This window comes from Xyrauchen texanus, chromosome 47 (assembly GCF_025860055.1).
Source record: "Xyrauchen texanus isolate HMW12.3.18 chromosome 47, RBS_HiC_50CHRs, whole genome shotgun sequence".
Lineage (NCBI taxonomy): Eukaryota > Metazoa > Chordata > Actinopteri > Cypriniformes > Catostomidae > Xyrauchen > Xyrauchen texanus.
Window position 1 is genome coordinate 4,056,422 of NC_068322.1, and position 22,654 is coordinate 4,079,075.

Genomic DNA, 22,654 nt, shown 5'->3' on the forward strand with positions numbered 1-22,654 from the left:
TACATTTGGCATTTTTAGAAACTATCATCTTTTTGCACTACTGTGTACTGGTCAGCGCTGCACTGTCTCTCACTGCGTCTATTGTCCTGTTAATTTTTGTACTGTCCCGTACTTTTTGCACGTTTGCACGTGCACTTTATATAGGTATGTTATTTAGTCTGTGTAGTCTCATGTGATTCTGTTTGTCCTATGTTGTTTTATGTAGCACCATGGTCCTGGAGGAACGTTGTCTCGTTTGACTTTGTACTGTACTAATTGTATATGGTTGAACGACAATAAAAAAAACACTTGACTTGACTTGACTTGACTTGAAAGTACTTTATCAGCATTGTATCTCAGCATCACAGGCAAAATTACTGTGATTTACTATGTTAATAAATAGCAAGCATCAATACGATTTACCCGCAAGGGGTTTCTTTGATGAAAGACGCTATACTTTAAGGGATAATTAATCTATTTATCTGCAGAAATTATTAGTGGTGGTTTCTAAGGCAGCATCACGAATGATTGCTTGTACTTAACTTTGGATTAGAGAATTGTAAAAAAAATGTAACTGTGCTGCTCTCTTGAGTGTTGTAGTAAGATAGAGGAAAGTAAAATGTGTGTCAGAAAGCTGTACAGCTGGTGTTGCTACGCAGGATCTTTAACAGGAGAAAGTGTCAGAATGCCAGAGAGAATGAAATGAACAGTGCGAGAGGCGATTGTCCTCTTGGATATATATGAACGGCACTATGCAAAGCCAAACCGCCCACAGTCCCTGAGCCCGCTGACAGAGATGAGACAGAGGGAATTGAATGTAGGACAGAGGGGTGGAGGTGAAGAGAGAGACTTTGCTCCCTCACATGTGCTGAAGGACAAGGTGAACGTGGCCCTCAGCCGCTGGTCTACTGGGAGACGCTGAAGTTTGACGCTGAGAAGTAAAATGAGAGAGAAAGAGAGAAGGGAATGCAAAGTAATAGAATGAGAGAGAAAAATAACAGGCACACACGAGAAGATAAATAGAGAAAATAAATAAATGCAGTGAATTCTGTCACATTTTTCACACTGTTTTCAATAATTCAAACTTTCTATTTCCTGCTGAATACAAAAAGAGATTTTTTGAAGAATGTTTATGTTGCTCTGTTTCATGGGTCAGTGACATGACACTCGTTATTTAAGTTGTTTAAAAATACATAAAAAATGCAATTCACACAAAAAAAATTATTTTAAGATTTTTTCTGGTACTTCAAGTAAAAAATTTGATTTAACTGCACAGAGACAAAAAATCTTATTACATTTAAATTCTCATTTAAATCTGAAATTCTTGAAAAAAATTATTTGTGTGAATAGTTTATCATTATTATTTTAGAAATCAGTAAAAAATTCAAAGATTGAAGATTTTTTTTTTGACATTTTTGTCTAAAAACGCTTTACTTCACTACACTTTAGACCATTAAAAAAAAATAAAAAAAAATAAAAATTACAATATATATATTTGTCAATTACCCTCATTCAATGAAAGTAAAAAAGAAGCAATTTTTGAATATGTTCATACACATGCGCATTTGTTTTACATGGATAAAGAAAATCATACGGGTTTGGAATGAAGGGTGAATGAATGATGACAGAATTTTCATTCTTACATTAACTAACCCTCCGATGGTATCAGGTGTAAAACTTTAGTTTTATGTTTTAATTAGAACCTTAAATTTTGAGAGCATCAGGCTGGTAGTTCATTTAACTTTGAGTCAAACATCATTTGTATACATCAGTTTTGACTTTAGGCTAGACATTTGCCCTGCAGATTTCACCATCACTCTGTTTTTCCTTCATATTTGTAGAGAAAAAGGAAAGGGAAGAGAAAAGGGCTGAGAAACAGACTGTCACATTGCCATGAGGTAATGTAAACACAAGTGTTCCTCTCACACATGAGTGACGGCAGAGGAGCGAAGAGAGAGAGAGAGACAGGATGGACAGAATGATGATTTGGAGAGGGGACAAGTGAGGGATGAGAGTCATTAGAGGAGGGAAAGTGTGTGTTGCTGTGTGAGGCAGGGTGGTGATGGATATAAATATATGAGGGCTGTTGTTTAGGGAGTTGAAGAGGGAAAAGCCCAAGCTTCCTGCCTGAACACAGGATGGGAGTTCTGTTACACACTTGATACATAGGCCTACAGAATACACAATACTCCAACTGCTCAGAGAATTGTTTATAGCTCTTGTTGCTGACACACATTCAGTGTTGGTAAAATACAAGAAAAAACCTTTCATAGAAGCGACATAAAGTGCACAAGCCCATGTTGATGCTCTGTTAGCATTTAGCAAAACGAAAATGCCATATAGGTTGAATTGAATGATAGCTATCTACAATTCAGTTGTTACTAGTTAAAAGGCTACTTCTTAATGTCATCAATGAAATTACTACTAGCGAAAATGCTAATTCTTGATATCAGCAATGGAATTACTACTAGCAAAAATGCTAATTCTTGATATCAGCAATGGAATTACTACTAGCGAAAATGCTAATTCTTGATATCAGCATTACTACTAGCAAAAATGCTAATTCTTGATATCAGCAATGAAATTAGTACTAGCGAAAATGCTAATTCTTGATATCAGCAATGAAATTACTACTAGCGAAATGCTAATTTTTGATATCAGCAATGGAATTACTACTAGTGAAAATGCAAATTCTTGATATCAGCAGTCGAATTACTACTAGCAAAAATGCTAATTCTTGATATCAGCAATATAATGGAGAGTTTTTGTAACAACATATGGAAGTGAATTTATGAATATATGTAATGATAAACATTTTGCTGTTTACATTAAGCAGTTTTTTGCATTATGAGTGTTGTCATAGAAACGAATAAATTCAGAGGTCCCTGGATGTGAACAGCTCCAAATAGAACCTCTGAGTTGCCATTTCATAACTACGGTAATTTAGACATGACGTGAAAGCAGCATTACTACTAGCAAAAAAATGCTAATTCCTGATTTTTAACGGTTATGAAAACGAGGCTGTGAGGGATAGACTCACCATCTCTTCAATGGCACGCAGAGTATAAAGCTGTGTAAAGTTTCTAGATCCCATCTGATTTTCCACAACTGTATGTCTATCCCTCAATGTCTAGTCATTCCTGTCAAAAATAAAGATGTCGCTGCTATGAATAATGTCTATGGAATTACTAAAAGCAAAAATTCTTGTTATCACTAATTTTGCTTTGCTTGCACTAGTAAAACATTTGTTCTTGATATTAAAAATGACATCATTACTCGTGGAAATACCCATTCTTGATATCCAAAAGAATGGAACTGCATTTTCACGAGTAGAATTAATTCACTCCTATTTCTGACTAGTTGAAATTACAAATACACATATCATCTGTGCTTCTTACAGTGATACTTTTTATATCAATAGTTACATTGTTACCAATACAAATGTCCAGTACCGATATCATAAAATTTTTTTTGCTTGTTAATGTCAGGAATGGGTTGTTAATATCTGCCAGCATGCTTATGGCTACACAAATATGTGTTCTATCTAATAAAAAATTTACTATTTACATAATATCTTTGTGTACAATGTATTTTTACGTTTATTAGATTATCGTGTCATTTTCTTAGCAACATTCTAAGTCGAGTCTCCTGTGCTCTTCTTGTAAATAGCACTATTTGTATGACATACGTTGCTGCCTACGTAGAGGTGCTCTTTCAGTAACTTCTGAGGCCCCATTTCAGTTAGAAGGCTACCTATGTAGGCACTATACTGCAAGGCTGTTCACTAGGCTTTAGACCAGAGCCATGGTACTGTTTTTTTTATATCAATAGATCTAGACGGAAGTTTGAACACTGGCTTTCCATTGAAATTCCCCAACATATTTAATTGGACCTGCCCACGGATATATCCACCTACCACTTCATTTTAATTCTTCCTCGTGATCCAGTCACATTTGTGATGTATGTACTGAGTTTGCATGTGTTTGTGTGTTAGTGTGTGTGTGTGTGGCTTTCCTGCCATTGCCAGTGGGTGTGGGTCAGGTTGGAGTGACAGAGTTCAGGGGCAACTGAGAGAGAAAAGTGTATCCATCTAGCTCACATATTAACACAGTCATAACATCCCTACCATGTACACATACAGAATAACCCTGACCTGAGGGAACTCACTCAAACTGAATGACTAACACTTGGACCACACATTTATCCAGGAAACATTTTATTGTAAGTGCAGTATTACATCCTTGCCTTGGGACAGAGTAAACAGCCAGAGCAGACGGAGATATTAGGCTGCATGTTAGTCTCAGTCACCATTCACTTTCATTGCATTTTTTCCCCATACAATGAAAGTGAATGGTGAACCTCTTTTTGTGATTCACAGAAGAAAGAAAGTCAGGTTTCACATATCCAAGTGATGCCAGAATATAAATTGTTGGGCATACTATCCCCATAATTATCTTTATGGCTAAACAATTGAATTGCTTCCTGCTACAGTAACATGATTAACAGATAACAAGACGTGTCCTAAAAAGTGCTGTTAATGTCTTATCTGGAACATTGTGCATTGCCACTTGATGCTCTACTGTGTTGTTCTGTACTGTATGTTGTTATCAGGAAACTGCTGGCTTCAGATTAGAGCAAGAAAATTGAATTAGTGCTAATCATCGATCTGCCTTAGTTTTCTCTTGGGCTGGGTGTCTCGTGGGAGCTCGACGTTCCCGTTGATGTTGTTACAATTATTACCTCTGGCACATCTTCCTCTCGCTTGCATTTCTTCACCACAGTGCTGAGTCTCAGATCTTTATCTCTCGAACTAAAGGGAGGAATGAGGTGTGAGTCAAGGACATCCTACTCTGATGAGAATGAAGAGAGGAAGAATGATTTTGTGGATTGGAGCACTGTTCTTTAAGCTCAACTGGAAGAGCATGGCATTAACTATGCCAAGGTCGTGGGTTCAATTCTTAGGGCACACTCGAACTTATAAAATGTCTTAACTGAATTGACTGTCGCTTTGGATAAAAGCGTCTTCCAAAAATTGTACCTTGTCGCCTAGAATAACAAATAAATAAATATAATAGTTAATTCAGACTTCATCTCACAATAAATATCTTTCTGAAAAAGCAACAAGGCACCATAACCAACTGCATAAATGAGTGCAAGTAGCCTAGAGGAGGCTGGGAATGGTAGGCCTCGGAGAAGCTGTCCTTCAGCGCATGCTCACCTTGAGCCTTGAGGGCGAACAGAATCGTAACAAGCACACTGACCCAGTTAGAGCGCTACAAGAGATTGAGTGAACCAGTTGGAGAGATAATGAGAAAAAGAGAGTCATCAGTGACTCCTCCAAGAATTGCTTCCAGAACGTTTTCTTTGCATTAATTGGTTGACATTATCGGTGACAATATGTAGACAGGGTAAATTCCCTCTCAGCTTGTCATTATAGCATTATTAAGAAAACTGCTGCTTATTGTGATGTTGCACACATTTTACTCTCTTTTACAAGCACTAGTTTAATCAAGAATGATCTTGCTACCACACGCCATCAATCCATGACATTAGCCCTTACATATTCAGACTACTGTATTCACAAAAAAGCTTTGCATCATCACACCTTGATGTCACAAAATTATGTCACATCCTGTACAGTAACAGGGCTAAACAGAGAGCCAGTCAAATACTCAACTGGACTGACATATCCCTGGATAATGTGTCCCCTTGTAACAGGTTGCCCATAGATTGTCTTGCAGTAGGTCAACCTGGGGTACATAATGGTCCTTTAAATAGCTCAGAATGCTAGACGAGGGGCTGACCTTGTGGTTCGTTTCTCTGGAGGTAACGATGGAAATGATTATTGTAAGTGATTCTTGACTTCTGTCTCTGGTGACAGGACAGGATCTGACACCTGCACAGGCCCCTGGGTTCTCAGGTATCCGTCAGGTCTCAGCTATCCGTTAGTCTGATGATCTCAGCTCCACAGTGGCAGCGGGAACGCATACGATTGGGTGTGTTAGGCATGCTCGGGCTCTAGCACGCAGCCATGTGTAACAGTGATGTCAGCCTACCTTGCACCGGTGGAAAAGATCAGTCTACTTGCCCAGTTTTGACCGTTGCATTGGACGAGCTTGCTGGTGGAAATGGACCAGAAGTAGGTGCAGAGGTAGGAAGTGTGGTGGTTGTTAGGAACAGAGGATGCAGGCTGAAAAGGAGAAATGGAAGGATGATCAGGAGCCAGCCAAAAAGTGTTGAGGAGAACCAAGTTTGCAGGAAAGGGCGGAAACGCAAAGTGACATGGTACCACAGACTTCTGGGCTTCAGGTCAGTGAGATGTCTGAGTAGCACTAAAATCGAGTTTTCTTTTTCTCAACATATTGCATTGACACTTTAGTTCCTTGTATTGATATTTTTCCTACTGTTTAACCGATTAAGAAGCAGGTCATCTAAATAAGCACAAACTCTGAAAGCACCATTTCTCAGACTTAGTCCCTACTAATACGTTTTTGTTTGAAAACATTTTCAGTTGCCTAATATCATCATTTTCCAAAGTATGCAGCAATGGAGAGTTTTTTCAAAAATTTGAAAGTGGGGGAAATACCATTTTAGTGTGGATATGGCCTTAATGTGGTCACAAACATTTGAAACTGATCCTGCAGATTCATTCCCTCTTGGGACAAATACAGTATATTGCAATGTATATCATATCATGATATCATTCCCAATACCAACTCCTGTCTCCAACACATTTCTTTTCAGTCTAGGTTGACAATAAATTAGCTGATTCTGGACCAGGTGTTGCTACATTTCACTTCAACTCACAAAACAACTAAACTCGAGGCAGAACAGTTACTGCTTGTCGTATTGAGATCTGTAAGTGTGGGTGGTGCGGAGACAGATGAGATTATATCATAGCTGTGTACGTGGGTTGACACCTGACATAAAGTGTGGAGGGAGTTTTGAACCCACACACAATTACAAAACCTAATTGGCCTGAGACATTAAGAGCTGGGACTGAGATTATGATGCTAACAACAAGATTTAAGGCTTAAATACACTATTAGTGGTGTGAGTTGGACTGTTGCCGTGACAACACAGGAGGAATTATATTATCACAGGTTGTTGGGGGAGGAAGGGGGAGTGTTCACACATGTAAACCCTCTGTCCATCTCTCTATGTTTGCTTTTCAGATAAACAGGAACTAACAAACACATGGCAAATTAAAGGTGAAGTAAGACATTTTAGTCCAAAACACAAATTCCATAAAAATCTGTTAACGGTCTGCTAGCTGTCCGTTCTGTGTGTGCGCTGATCCGGTGTTTGTACACAGCCCTGGCTCTGTAAATGGGAAAATAAACAAAGTGGATCGGACTGATCCACACAACGCTATTGTGCGTGCATGAATTTGGGGGGTGGAGCTTCTGAAGGAGCACTGAAGGGAGGGGTGTGTTTGTTTGGCTGTTGAGTTCAAATATCAACAGTCTTTCTGACGAATCGCTTACTCCAACTTTAATACCGGCCGGTTATGAATGTCACACATGCGCACATCATCATCATCATTCTGAAATGACTCTGTGAAGCCAGACCACTGTCAAAGCTGGTTTTCGTAGAACTAATTCCATTATAGCAGTCTCGCTGATTGCTCATCCTGTCTGTTTCCACTGGCTGTGGTCTGTGTGTGGCATATCCTTTATCTCAAATTGTGTTCCCTTCTGCCCATGTGCTATGCACTCAGTTGATTACTTTCTAGTAAATGTTCTGCTGCTGTCCACAGAATGACACTGTATTTACCCAGAACTGATTATATGACATCTTTGAACAGTGAACATCATTGATTGTGTTGGCTAATGCAATGGAATAATATTAAGCAGTAATACATTACTCATTTACCTGACTACATACGTAATGAGCAAATGGAGGGCTGACGTTATGGCAAGCCATTTTAACATTTATTACTTTAAACTTACTTGTATCTACTTTTATGTTACTAGTACTTATGTTTGTTTTACTAGTAAGTATTTCAATTGCTGATAGTATCTTTTTCAATTTTACAAGTAACTGTTCATTAGATACTAGTACTTATTTCAGTATACTGTTCCAGTTTACTAGTACTTATTTATTCAATACTATTAGTACTTAGCGTTTTTATAAGACACTTCTGTTAATTCCAATTGTTTCTATATATATATATATATATATATATATATATATATATATATATATAATCTCACTAGTTACAACTGGCTTTTTACTTGTCAAATGTATTGATTAGTTAGAAAGGCTACTATATAGTTCAATTAAAATTCTTACTAGTAAAATTATAAAAGTTACTAACAAATGTAATATACTCTAGTGTCTAATAAATAAAAGCTAGTATATAATAAATAAGTATGGGTAAAACTGGAATAGATATTAGTCACTAGTGTAATATGTATTAGTTTCTAATGAATACTTACTAGTATAATTAAATAAATTGTCATTGTTGGAATACCTACTTGTCAGAAGTGAATAGTTGCAATTTGTTACCAGTAACTATAGAGGTCACACTTTATGTTAGGTGTCTTCAACTACTATGTACTAACATTAAAATACATACAATAAAATGCATTTACTGTATAACTACATGCGGCTCTGCAAACTTCTCACAAGAATCACAATTGCTACTACTGAGGTTAAGGTACAGGTAGATTTAGGAGCAGGTTAGGGTTAGGGGTTAGAGTTAGGTTTAAGGATAAGGGTTGGGTTAGGTTTAGGGTTGGAGGTAAGGTTAACAATGTAACTACAAATATAATTAAATGCAGGTACTTTAAATGTAAGTGCAATGCCACGATACATATGTGCATGATAAGTACTTTATATCAAATGCTTAAGTATATAGTAGTTAAAGAGACCTAATCTAATGTAGTAATTAGTATAATGAATACATGCTAAAATTGAAAAAGATACTTGTTGCTATTGGAATACTTATTAGTATCAAAAAAATAAGTATTAGTAAAACAGAGATATATAATAGTAAGCTTTAAGGAATAAATGTTAAAAGTGCTTGCCATATGGCATTCTTTCTCAGTTACTATATCAGCCTGTGGATTTAAAGGGATTTAATTTTCACCCCAAAATTTAAATGTTGTCATTATTTACTCACCTTCATTTTGTTGTAAACATGTATGACTTTTTTATCTCGTGGAAAACAAAAGTAAATGTTAGGCAAAATGTTTTTTTCACTATTTACTTTCATTGTATGTGTAATGTATGTATGCAAGTGAATGCATGTTTGATGTTGAGTGCGTGGCCTTCACTGTGTTTCATCACAATGGCATGTTTCCAACGCACATGTCATCTGCCTGTGGCTCTATTTTTAGCTCGGAGGGTAAAGGTGCTTGATCCTGCAGCCCCGGTTCGCTTTACAATAGGACACGTAACTGGACTCTCGCTTCTATTCTCTCTGAACGGGATAATTTTAGATGAGGATTTGAAACTTTCAGCAGGGTGTCAGGTGTGCGGCCCACCATTTCCTCCCCCGTTGTTCCTCTCACCCCCCTGCCTACAGTTCATTGCTTGTGTTGTGAGTGTGTGTAAAATTATACATCAAGCGAGGGGTCACTTTCAACCTTCGCTTCAAAAGGGATGGCCATATGGCACTGTGTGTTGAATATGTTAAATACGCAGTTCTTTGGAGGAAGATCAGGTTTATGGGGGAGTAGTTTGGGTGTTGAGAATGACATGTTCCTGTAGTGGTAACTGGTAGAGCGATGCGCTTGCAACATGCCATGGTTGTGGGTTTGATACCCCGGGAGCATACATGCTGATTGCATTGTAAGTTGCTTTGGATAAAGGCATATACCTAATGCATAAATGTCTTTCATAGTTTAATATGCACAAAAACGTAGACTTTTGAATGCAAATAACAGCTGGAGGTTTGAAATGTGTACATGCTACATGTTCACATTGAGATATTATAATTTTCAACCATATGTTCAATAATAATTGAGACCAAAGCATTGATTTTGATATATTTTTTCCTGCTGCTTGAATGTGGTTTTAGGAAGTAACTGGCTATAAAAAAAAATATGATTTTTAGGTATATTCTGTCTTTGGGTGAATTTTGGTACACTGTTGCTACATTACAAGGCTGGGCAATCTTTTTATTTTTTCTCGACAGTAAGTGAAAGTTTTAAATTCACAAAGCAGTTCAACCTAATTTATTACAAGCTGTAAATTTTAATTCATGAACAGTTATGAAATTGGACTATTTGAAACTAATGAGGAATATTGATATGGTTGCTGGTATAATAATAATAATAATAATAATAATAATAAAAACCTCTATGTACCATCGATACCATAAAATAATGATTTTTTTCAATGACAGAACAGCACAGAAAATAGCTGAAAATCATTTGTAATAGTTTGATTACTGAATAGGAACCATTGTGTAAATATACTGTAGAAAAAGTTTGACCGCTAATGCCCAGCGTTACATATTTGCTATACTTAGAACATTTTTCTCAAATTGATAAAAGCTGATGTTTTTCAGGGGATGCTAGTTTTTCGATCAGTAAACATGTTGTGAATTAAGAAAAAAAAGCCATTAAGCTACAGGTTATACTTGGAAAATTGCTAAATCTGTTTTGAAAGATGTTAGCAATTGTGCTAACATCCAGCTGTGACCGTTTTGTGTGTCTTTAGCAAGCTGTGACAGTATGTCGTAGGCATGCACCGATCCGATACCTGGATCGGTATCGGCTCCAATACTGAAGCTTTTAGACAGATTGGATATCGGTCCAATGAGCCCGATCCAAATCCGATACTGTGTGTTAGTCATATTCGTTACTGTCAAGCTCCAAAAATGACATAAAAGAACCATAAAAACACCATTAAAGTAGTTCATATGGGATTTGATTTTATTTAAGCCACTTGAAGACGTGTGATAGCTCTGTGAAGCACAAAAGGTTGAGTTTAATAAGTAAATATATAGTATGTGCAGTGCCAGCGTGTTAGTGGTGCTGCTCTTTTGACACAAACTCAAGCATAGGCTGGTGTTGCACTCGCGGCCATTTTTATCCTTCACAGCGGTGTGCAATATTTGAGTGCTACTCAAGAACAGCATCTCAGATGAAGTTGATCAATAGTTCGGTTCACTTATAATATGCATTTAGAACGGTACCAGAGGTGCATTTTACCAGAATTTGAATAAGAAGCAAATTAAACTAATGTGAACTTGTTTACACATTCATTTTACTTACACAACAGTAAGTAAAATGTATTCATTGGTAGTCCTTTTGTGTAGATGTACATTTTCTCAGTGTCTGTCTGTTTGTTGGCACAAGTTGTGAGGATATATGAGTTTATCTGTCTGTCTGTCTGTCTTTGATATTTGGATGGGAGGATAGACTGTTTTGTGGAAGAACGAGAGACAGGGGAAGTGATCACATGATAGTGACTCATACAAGCCACACACACACACACACACACACACACACACACACACACACACACACACACACACACACACACACACACACTGTGGAGTATGAGACAGAGGCTCTGTGCACACAGGGAATGATGGGAACTTCCTGACCAAGCAGACTGGTCAACAGATTGGTTTGAATCATTTTGATACTGGCACATAGTGGATGCCTGTCTCCTGTTGTGTGTATTTTGGTGTGTCCCCAGTTTAGCTACACAATGACTAGTCCATGTAACAGCAATAGTCAATAAAAAAGAAAGTATCTCAGTTGTTTCTCCTAGACAACAGTGAGATTAAATGGAGATTAAATGGAGACTTGTACTGAAGTCTTTGCTTACATTTGCCAAGATAAGTCTGCCATCAAAGGACAACATTTTCAATATATTCTAAAATAAAACTAAAATAAAGATACAATTTTCCGGGCTATGCTATCCACATTTTTCCTCAATTTTACAGCACAATACTCAAACTCTATGTCAAAAACTGTCTCATTTCTTTCTTTAGTTTTTTCTCCTAAGGAATGTCTGCTAAATTCTCAGTATTTTCTCATTATTAAGTTTGCGGAAGTTATTTGTGGTTGTTTTGTTTTGCAGGAAAGCCATCTCACGGTCGGGCCTCCAGCATTTGGGCCCATCCCAGAACCCTTTCCCTGACCTGAGCAATGGACCAGCCAAGGAGCTCCGCACCAGCATGGACTGGAGTGTAAGTGCCCTTATCTGTTCTTCATTTGTCGTAGTACTGTGCATACTGTAGTTGACATCGTATCAGATGGTAAAACCATGGTACTTTTGATTACCATATACATACATCATGATATTTACAAGGTACTTCAAAGAATATTGTGGCATTACCATCATGATTTTGTTAAAAAGCATGGTATTATCAGGATACCAGGCCGAAAAACAGAAGGGGTAATACTAAAGTACTTTTTTGTACTCTTATCATGTCTAAAATGTATGATATAACTAATCATTATCCATTTTCGCATCATATTGTATATCACATACCATAGCAACCACATATCAATTCTCTGGCAACTACCCACAACACCCTAGCATTTTGGCTGTGAGTTTTGTACGGGCAAGCATCACTCATGTAATGTAGGACTTATTCCTTCAAAATCTAGATATAGAGTGTGCGTGTTGCAGCTTGTGTAGTGTGAAGCAGACTATGTTAGTTTTGCTTGTTTCAGCACATTTACGCTCTAGGACCCTGCTTGACGTGGGCGGGTCCCGCAAAGACGAATGGCATGGCAAAAGACAAACTCAGTAATCCAGGTGCTGTGTGTACAGATGGAGACTGCTGAGGGGGCGTAGCCCAGCAGGGTGCTTCCTGTGCTTATGCTGGCCTTTCCTTCCCTGCTGTTTCCTGACGAGACCAACGCAGCCATCAAACCTTAATGCTCCTTCCTAAAGCTGCTATGTGTGTGTGTGTGTGTGTGTGTGTGTGTGTGTGTGTGTGTGTCTGTGTGCGTGTATCAATACGGTGCTAATTAAAGATAAACAGAGCAACCTTGTTGTTTACATATGAGATGCGCTGTTTAAAATGGATAGTTCTGGTCCTGGATGCTATATATATACTATATATTCACAACTGATTGTGAAACATTTTCTATATTGTCGCCCTTGTGCATTTACCCGCAATGCCCACATATGTGTAGGAGAACGCAGTGAATGGAGACCACCTGTGGCTGGAGACAAACTGCTCCGGGGACCTCTGTTACCTGGGCGAGGAGACGTGCGTGGTCAAGAGTGCAGTGAGTATAACATTGTAAAAAATTATTTATTTCTTGTCTTTCAGTAAAAATATCTGAACATCCTTAAAGGAATATTATGGGTTCAATAGTTTTAGGCTTAATCGACAGCATTTGTAGCATAATATTGATTACCACAAAAATGTATTTCAACTCATCCCCCCTTTTCTTTAAAAAAAATCTAAAATCTGGGTTAAAGTTGAGGCACTTCCTATGGAAGCCAATGGCGACAATCTGTAAACGTTAAACATGATTGTAGTGTTATAAAATTCCTTTTATGTGAAGTGTTGTATCCAATTTTGCAACTATGTTGCAATAGCGACATAATGCCGCAAACCCTAAAACCTAAAACAACCGTAAAAACTATGATTTATACATCTCAATGATTTAAACAACTTAGCTCGATTAATAAACAAGTTTTAACAGAATAATTAATGTAAGTGCTTTTATAAGTTTATAAGATTCACATTTCTCCTATTAAACGCTCCAAAAGTTGACCCCATTCACTTCCATTGTAAGTGCCTCACTGTAACCTCAATTTTTGCTCTTTTTCTTTTTAAGAAAAGGAGGGATGAGTCTAAATGATTTTCTGGTAATTGACATTATGCCACAAATACTGTCTAACTTGTGTTGAACCTGAAATATTCCTTTAAAACAAGATATGTTGACTTGAGAGGCGACTTGCATAATATATTAAGTCCAGATCCACACTAATCCATATTAGTATGAAAATCAGTTTTTTCAGTTTTGCAATATCTTTCATTTTCCAAAGTATGTGGTTACGGAGGGAAAAAACAAGCAAAATGATATCCCAATGGGAAATATCTTGTGTTTTGTTTTAAGGATGTTTAGATCTTTTTATTGGAGAACTAGACAAAAACAATGGTTAAGTAGCTGTTCACATCGAGCACAGCCTTGCGTCTAATGCCTCCTACACACTACATGACTTTCAAAGACGTCGGATTGTGGTACCGTTCATATTACACAACTATCCTTCTTGTCATGGAATTCAGATAGTTTTTTCAAATTACATGAGGAATCGGTGACAGGGTTGAACACATTACAAAACATTTCACTATTGACGAATCCCCGACGACTCTGCCTGGACTCCAAATTACGTTTCACAACAGAACACACGCAAGAAGTGATATGAGATATGAAAAAAGAGCATGATCATATGTTATGCATTTCAGAATATGATGTGTATGGCTTTAATCATATATTTTATTGGTTACAATATGAAAAATGACCTCCTACTGAAAAATCGACCTATTTGCTTACCTGACTGTCCAAGAGAATTGGCAATTTCTCTCCAACTCTTCTCTTTCTCCACCCGGCTGTGGTAGAGTTCAGATGAAACATAAAATATTCACTGGTGCTCGTGCCAATGTTCCACTCATTTTTCCTCCATTTCTTCGGTCCAGTGAGACTTTCTTGATACCGCAGCCATGCCTATTGATGTTCTGTTGCAGGTACATCAGGACTCCTCCCACTGAAACTTCCCGTGCCCCGTTTCTTGCTCTCTCATTGGCTGTAGGTCAACGCTGCAGTTGTATTCAGTCAAAACACATTTCACATTGCACGATTTGTAGTCGCAGACTGGTCCACATATTTAACATCCTAGATATCTCAATGGCATCGTTGACGCGTCGGCACTTCTCTCAAATAGCTTTTTTGATCGTTGCTTATGGGAGCGAGCTCTGATTTGCCTACGATTTCAGGGTTTTGTCGGCGATATCCACAAAACTGTCGGAGAGCGAAAATCGGCTTAAAATCGTGTAGTGTAAACTCGGCATAAGTCTACGTCCAGACTAATCCATTTAAGTTTGAAACCTCCTTTTTCAGATTCCGAATGTCAAAGTATGCTGTAATGGAGAGTGTTTTAGAAAATCTCTATTTTCGGTGGAGGAAAATGTGTGCAAACATAGCAAAATATATGCGTTTTCAAAGGAAAATGTATTGCTGTAGACGGGGCCTAAAAAAGGTAGACGGAGTGCCTTGAACAGAACGCAGGTGTCTCAAGATTTGTTTTTATATGTTGAAGTTCTTTCTAACTTGTCACAGCATTTTAAAAAGTGCAGCGTTTCTGTGTGAGATGCGGCGCAACGATTTAAGATGTCCATCTAGCAAATGTTTACATAGAAAAACAATTCAAAAATGGATCAGATTTAAAAATGCATTTGGTGGGAACGACCCCTTGAAAATGTTTTTACACATAACCAGAATGGCAGAAAATAGAAAAGTCAGTCATGGTATTTGTAGGTCTAGCTGAAGGGAAGTGTCATTAGAGCGTTTCAGCTTTGACAGTTGCTTTCACAATGTGCGGCCGTTGCTTTGAAAGGCATTGGCTGCAGGATGAGGATGTACAGCAGGTACAAAAACGACTTAATGCTCTCGTTCCGTCTGAGGCTTTTGTTAAAGATAATGTTTTCAAGAGCCATGGCAACTCTATTATAGCCACTTCAAGCAAGTTGGTAAAATCTGTTCTCGCCTCAGAGGAAACAAGCTTTTTACAGCTGAAAGATGAGAGCAAACTGAGAATATATTTCTTTTACAATTGAATCGTGAGACTCATTGGTGTTTGCTCAGGCTAAATGCCATTTTCTCATTGTTGTGTGTTGTGTGCTGTTTGATTCTCTTTAAGAAGTCTGCTCCCCGGAGGAAGTGTGCAGCCTGTAAGATCGTCGTCCATACTGCCTGTATTGAGGAGCTTGACAAGGTGAGCAGAGGGTAGAAATTATAAATATAAATAATAGATTGTTGCAAAAACATCAGTCTCTCTCTGTCATTCTCTCTCCATCACAGATCAACTTCCGCTGCAAACCCACCTTTAGAGAAGGCGGCTCACGATGCTTTAGAGATGTGAGTGCTCCATCATTAAACGATTTTACATAATGCATCATGTTGTTGTTTTGATGTATACTTATGGCGCTCTGTGTGCTATGGCAGAATGAACCCTTGTTGGCACATTTACATGTGACCCGTTGTGTCTGTTTGCGACAGCAGAATGTATTGCGACATCACTGGGTTCACCGACGGCGGCAGGAGGGGAAGTGTCGTCATTGCGGCAAAGTACGTCACACTTTAAAACATAACATTATGTTACTAGCCAATGAGACTTTGAGTTGCATGTGTTTTTGGTATTATATTTTAGACATCACTTTTGTTGTTCTGGTTCAAATTGACTCGCCATAGGAAATTAATGGGAAATACTAAAATACAGAAACAAATTAATTATTTGTCAAATAAAAATCAATCAATCAGATACAATGCAGAACACAACCACACATAAATGAAGGGATGAGACTATGAAACATCCACAATGCAGAAAACACGCACGCACACACATACACACACACACATGCAGGATTGTTTGACTATATTATTGATCTCTCATTGACTTCCATTGATTTCATAACAGGCTAATGATATTTTCTATATCCAAACTCTACCACTAAACCTAAACCTTACCATCACGCAAACATGTGCACATCACTAGATTTGAAGATCAACATCATCTGACCCATTTAAGAGCTTTTATGTTTACTGATGAGGGCATTTGTCAAGTGTAGACAAACCTGTCTATATATACACCAAACAACCACTCAGGTAGAAGTCTGAGTCTGACCCCTGTGTGACAGAGTTTATGCAAGAATTCTGATGTTTGAAATAAATGTCAGGTAGCAAAATAATTATTCAGTATTGTCTTTGTAGCACAATCAGTTGAGTGTGGCAGCGTGGTTAGGTTTGACAGCAAATTGGAGCATCATTGCAAAATCTGACACTTCAACACAAGTAGTTTAAAAGAATTCTTCAATTTGACAAATAATTGACAAAATGTTTTATAATGTATAAAAATATATCTAATGCAAAACTTGTGATAATATCTAGAAATGAAGTTTGTTACAACAGTGGCTTATTGAGATCAGACAGTGCATGGAGCACTGAAGCCATCTACAGAGCATAGTTGTCATTTCATGTAATTGTTATTTTTATTCCATCAGATGTCACCAGAGACCCCCAATGCATGACATATTTTACTATTTTTAAGGTTTTTATGTGCAGATAACATAAAATGCTTATTTTTATATGAAAATGAATGGTGTAATACCACCCCCCCACCACCCCCCCCCCTCCCAATTTCAGCTTTTTGCACAAGTTACAGTTATTAGATTTCTTTCATAACAATAAAAAATTACTCTTTTATTGAGTAATAGGTCAAGTGTGATTCTAAAATGAAGAGTGCACAATGAATCATAAATGTCTCAAAGACATGTGCTGAAAGTCTATTAACATCTTAGAGCAAACATCCTAATGACATATTGCAGATGAGCAAACAATCTAAAAATGATTTCTTCCAGATGTTAACACACTCATCAAATAGACTTCAGGATGATGTGCGTGTGCAATCAGGGTTACTATTATTTAAGGTTAGGGTGTACCTTGGGGCCTGGTTAGCTCAGCGAGCATTGACACCGACTACCACCCCTGAAGTTGCGAGCTCGAATCCAGGGTCTCCTAAGCAACCAAATTGGCCCGGTTTCTAGGGAGGGTAGTGTCACATGGGGTAACCGCCTCGTGGTTGCGATTAGGGGTTCTCACTCTCAGTGGGGCACGTGGTGAGTTGTGCATGGATTGCGGAGAGTACCATGAGCCTCCACATGCTGTGAGCCTCTGCGGTGTCATGCACAGCGAGTCACGAGATAAGATGTGCAAATTGAGTGTCTCAGATGCAGAGACTTCCCAGACAACTGAGACTTGTCCTCCGCCACCCGGATTGAGGTGAGTAACCACTCCACCACGAGGATCTACTAAGTAGTGGGAATTGGGCATTCCAAATTGGGAGAAAAGGGGATAAAATAATTAAAAAAAAGGTTAGGGTGTACTTTGTTTTTTCCATTTGCAATTACATGTTGTGCATAGAAGAGTGCTCTTGCCTTTTAAATTATACTCTTTTGATCAGGTCCACATATGGACATGTTGGTGCATACATGCATACAAGGACAGTACATGCATACTATGCTGATGACACATTGCGTCAGGCGTACTATATGCAAGACGTAGCAGTGTGTGGAAAACCAAAGTATACTTTGGCCTTTCGGGTGGCGGAAATAAACAAACCCCTAACCCCAACAATTAAACTTTAACATTTAACGATCTTACCAAAACACGTTTTAACATTTAAAGTTCTATATACGTTTTTTCATCTAAAAACACTGCCGACTGCGTGAGACACTGAAAAGCAGTGAGACGCTGCACAACATTCAAAGACTTCTGCTAAGCACATATTTACATAGGTAACAATTTAAAAAAACATGCAAAACTGATGCAAAAATGCACTAAAACCCACTCAGAATGTTTTAGCAACCACACAGCAATACCTTGTCTACCACCCACAACACCTTCAGTAAATGTGAATATCTAGTATGTTTATGCTATTTTTCTCTATCTTTTGTAGAGTTTTCCACAGAAGTTCTTCTACAGTAAGGAAATTGTTGCCATCAGTTGTTCCTGGTGCAAGCAGGCAGTGAGTATCATATCTGTTTAGCACACTGCATCTCTATCTCTGCTTTATGTAGTGCACAATACAATGTATGTAATGTTTGTTTGTCCAACTCTCCATCGAAGTTCCACAACAAGGTGACGTGCTTCATGCTGCATCAGATCGAGGAGCCGTGTTCGCTGGGAGCTCACGCCGGGGTCATCATCCCTCCTTCCTGGATCATCAAAGTCAAGAAACCGCAGGTTTGTCCACCTCAGAGAGTGTCTGGGTTTAGTGTAATGCTTTTCTGGAGTTTTTATCATGCTTCTCAGCTTTGGCCTAAATATGTTTTTGTTGCCAACAACATCATTACAAGATATTATATCAGTAACAGTCTTTTTCATGTAATACTTGTCTATTTTTATATGTAGCTCCAATATACAAGCTTTTTGCATCATGTTTTGTACTGTTCCATTAACAGCTATAAGTGAATTGAATGATCAAAAACCGACCCATCATATAATTTAGGCCCAAAAGTCATAGCTTTTTTTGGTTTGAAGGATGGGGCAGGTTTTTGAATTGTGGCACGCTACTGTCACTTTCAATTCAGGAGTTATAAAAAGGGAAGTCGCTTGCTTGTAGCCAGACTGTCACGGTATGCTTAGCAGGAAGAAGGACCCAAGCGCAGGAATGAGTGAAAAATAAAATAACTTTAATTTAAACAACATGAAACAAACATGCAACACAACTCACAGGGGAGAGAAAAAGTAAACTAGAATAAAGACAAATAACTTGGACCGACCAGGGACAGGAACAAGACTGGGACAGGAACAAGAACAAACAAAATTGCTAACAAAACAAATAGACAAACAGAAGAGGAAAGAGGGCACAATATATAGAGGAACATACATATGGACAGGTGCGGACAATTAACATGACAAGGACTAAAAGAGGAGGCATGGCAGGAGTAAACAAGCAGTGCATGGCAGACAGAAAACACCAGAGCCATGCGCTCAAACACAAGACAGACACAAACATATTCACAGATAACAGAAAGGAGGGGCTGTCAGACCGAGGTTGAGACAAATAGTTCACTTAAAAATTTTTAATTCAAAACATTGATGAAAAATTCCCAAAAACTTGTGTTTTAATCGACAAGAGGGTGAAATGATGAACTAAATAAACCTTATATTCTATAAGGCTTAGTCACCATCTTTCTCCTGTCTCTCAGAGCTCAATTAAAAACTCTACTCGAAGGAAAAAGCGGACGTCGTTCAAAAGAAGAACCAGCAAAAAGGGCACAGATGTGAGTAGCTCTGTTTCTTGTCCTCTGACAAGACTGTGGTTAAATCTTTACCTCAGACACACAATGAAAAAATAAAACTAGTTGCCAAATAAGATAAAGAGTTTGGTTAGCTTGTATCTTATCTTTTCTGAGGGCATGTCTTCCCTTAACTCCTGCTCAGTGATCATCTGTCCCCACAGCTTACTGCAGTGCTGTGTATTTGTGTATTCATCTGAATATTGTGTCTAATGAAGTCACTCCTGCAGGAATCAAAATGGCGCCCATTCATGTTGAAGCCACTGCCCTCCCCACTGATGAAACCAGTGCTGGTGTTTGTCAACCCCAAGAGTGGAGGAAACCAGGTAATCTGTCAATCTGTCTGTCTATTTGTCTGTATGTCGATCTCTCTGTCTGTCTATTTCTTTTTCTATCTATCGTTCGTTCTGTCTGTCTGTCTGTCTATTTCTTTTTCTATCTATCGTTCTGTCTGTCTATTTGTTGTTCTATCTATCATTCTGTCTGTCTGTCTGTCTGTCTGTGTCTGTCCTTCTTCCTGTCATTCTGTTTATCTATCTGTCTGTCTCTGTTTTATCTATCTGTCTGTCTGTCTGTCTGTGTCTGTCCTTATTCCTGTCATTCTGTTTATCTATCTGTCTGTCTCTGTTTTATCTATCTATCATCTATCTACTGTATTTATTTATCTGTCTGTCTGTCTGTCTATTTGTTGTACTATCTATCATTCTATCATTCTTTCTGTCTGTCTGTGTCTGTCCTTCCTGTCTGTCTGTCTGTCTTTTTCTTGTTCTTTCTGTCTGTCTATTTGTTGTTCTATCTATCATTCTGTCTGTCTGTGTGTCTGTCCTTCTTCCTGTCATTCTGTTTATCTATCTGTCTGTCTCTGGTTTATCTATCTACTGTATCTATCTATCTGTCTGTCTGTCAATCTGTATGTCTGTCATTCTATCTGCCATTCTGTCTATCTTTCTATCTGTCTGTGTGTCTGTCTGTCTTTCTGTAGTTCTGTTTATCTTTCTATCTATCTGTCTTTCTGTCTATTTATCTATGGTTCTGTCATTCTATCTATCTCTGTCATTCTGTTGTTCTGTGGATCTATCTATCTCTATCTATCGTTCGTTCTGTCGTTTGATTGCTCTGTCTGTCTGTCTGATCATCTGCTCTGTGTCTTAGGGGACTAAGCTGCTACAGATGTTCATGTGGATTTTGAACCCTCGGCAGGTGTTTGATCTGTCTCAGGGTGGACCGAGAGAAGCGTGAGTATCTGTCTCTCTTATTTCAGTTTTCTTCTCCCTCTCCCTCTCTTACTGTAATGTGGCTTAACCCAACATTTGTTTGTCAATAACACATTAATTATGTAGTATTTTGATCTCAGTGCTGCTTTCAATGAGGGAGTTAAGTGTTCTAGAAGCTTCTCTTCCCACAGTTCCTCAGTGTGCCTCCTAATTGAGGTGTGAGGCAGCACAGAACAAACAGCACAGATGCTCTGACAGAGAGAGAGAGAGAGAGAGAGAGTATTAAGATGGGTGGGCAGACAGCTGGGTGGCTGGGGGGCTTTCTGTTGAGCTGTCTGACAGATCTGGAATTAAACTCCCTCTATTAAACCATAAGACCAACACACACACTTAGATTCAAGCACACATATACAGCCGCTCCAAAATGTATTAGGATACTCAAGTCACACTTGGACATGTCATTGCATTAGATTCTGCAATCTGCAAAGAAATGAAGCAAGACTTTTTTTCAGAAGTAACTTGTACTTGGCAGCAATTTTTCTCAGTGTGCACTTGTCTTTCAAGAGTTTATCGTAAAATGTTGAGCAGTCCAGTCCAAAATTAAGATGTACGAAAAGCATTGCCTTCATCACTGTTACAATTAGTCGAGAATTATCCGGTGCCCATGCTGCATTCATTAATGAGAACACACGCTCCATAGATGCAGATGTCCAGGCAGGCATAAAACAAACTCCACGACCTTGGCTAAGACTCCGAAGTTGATGGTCTTGCTCTCCAGCTCATGAAAAACGTCTGTCCATCTCTCAGACATGGCCGTCTTGTTCATGTTCCACTCAGTGATGTGACGAGTGACAATGTTTTTCGCGCAAGCCCACTCATCAAAGAGCATGGTTTCGTCACTCAAACTGAGCCGTGCACAATAGAATGATAAGCAAAAGGTCCTTCACTTGTGTGCACCTTGCCAGATTCTGAACTTTGCTTCACATTAAAATCGCTCTTGGCTCTGTCTGTGACTCCTCTTTTAGAAATGTAAACTCTTTTTGAAGATCCTCACTAAATGTACATGCACACCTCCTTGACATTTTTCCAGCCGCAATTTCATCTGTGTGCTCTTTCAAACTGACTCTTCAATCAGTTCACTAACCGGATGTCTATTGACAGGGGATTGTGATTGGATAGTTTAATCCAATCATGTACTTCAAATAACACGGTGTGATTTTATTGGTTTTACAAGCCGTATCCTTGGCTACCTTTGATTTGAATACTCACGTGACTGAGAATGCCGCATAGGCGATAGAGACATTTTAGGAGAGGGGAAATACGGGACAAAACCCTATATTTTCAGAATAAGTCGTGACACTAGAAAAAGTGCTTGAATACAGGACTGTCCCGGGAAAAACGGGATGTCTGGCCACCCTAGTTATACATGTGGCAGAAACTATGAGTTGATGTT

At 38.4% G+C, this 22,654-nt stretch overlaps 1 protein-coding gene across 12 annotated transcripts in view; it reads left to right on the forward strand.

The window, feature by feature from the left end:
• The window catches only part of LOC127638991 (diacylglycerol kinase iota-like), a 55,022-nt gene that overhangs the window by 15,177 nt on the left and 17,191 nt on the right, over positions 1-22,654 (forward strand). For 3 of the 12 annotated variants that reach the window (XM_052120776.1, XM_052120783.1, XM_052120782.1), the window contains exons 2-11: positions 12,025-12,133; positions 13,092-13,187; positions 15,829-15,903; positions 15,990-16,046; positions 16,134-16,256; positions 18,643-18,711; positions 18,813-18,929; positions 19,898-19,972; positions 20,218-20,313; positions 21,140-21,222. In XM_052120776.1, coding sequence (XP_051976736.1) covers positions 12,025-12,133; positions 13,092-13,187; positions 15,829-15,903; positions 15,990-16,046; positions 16,134-16,256; positions 18,643-18,711; positions 18,813-18,929; positions 19,898-19,972; positions 20,218-20,313; positions 21,140-21,222 — 900 coding nt within the window. The remainder of the gene's footprint in view (positions 1-12,024; positions 12,134-13,091; positions 13,188-15,828; positions 15,904-15,989; positions 16,047-16,133; positions 16,257-18,642; positions 18,712-18,812; positions 18,930-19,897; positions 19,973-20,217; positions 20,314-21,139; positions 21,223-22,654) is intronic. The other 9 variants (XM_052120778.1, XM_052120786.1, XM_052120784.1 and 6 more) reach the window with 5 other exon arrangements.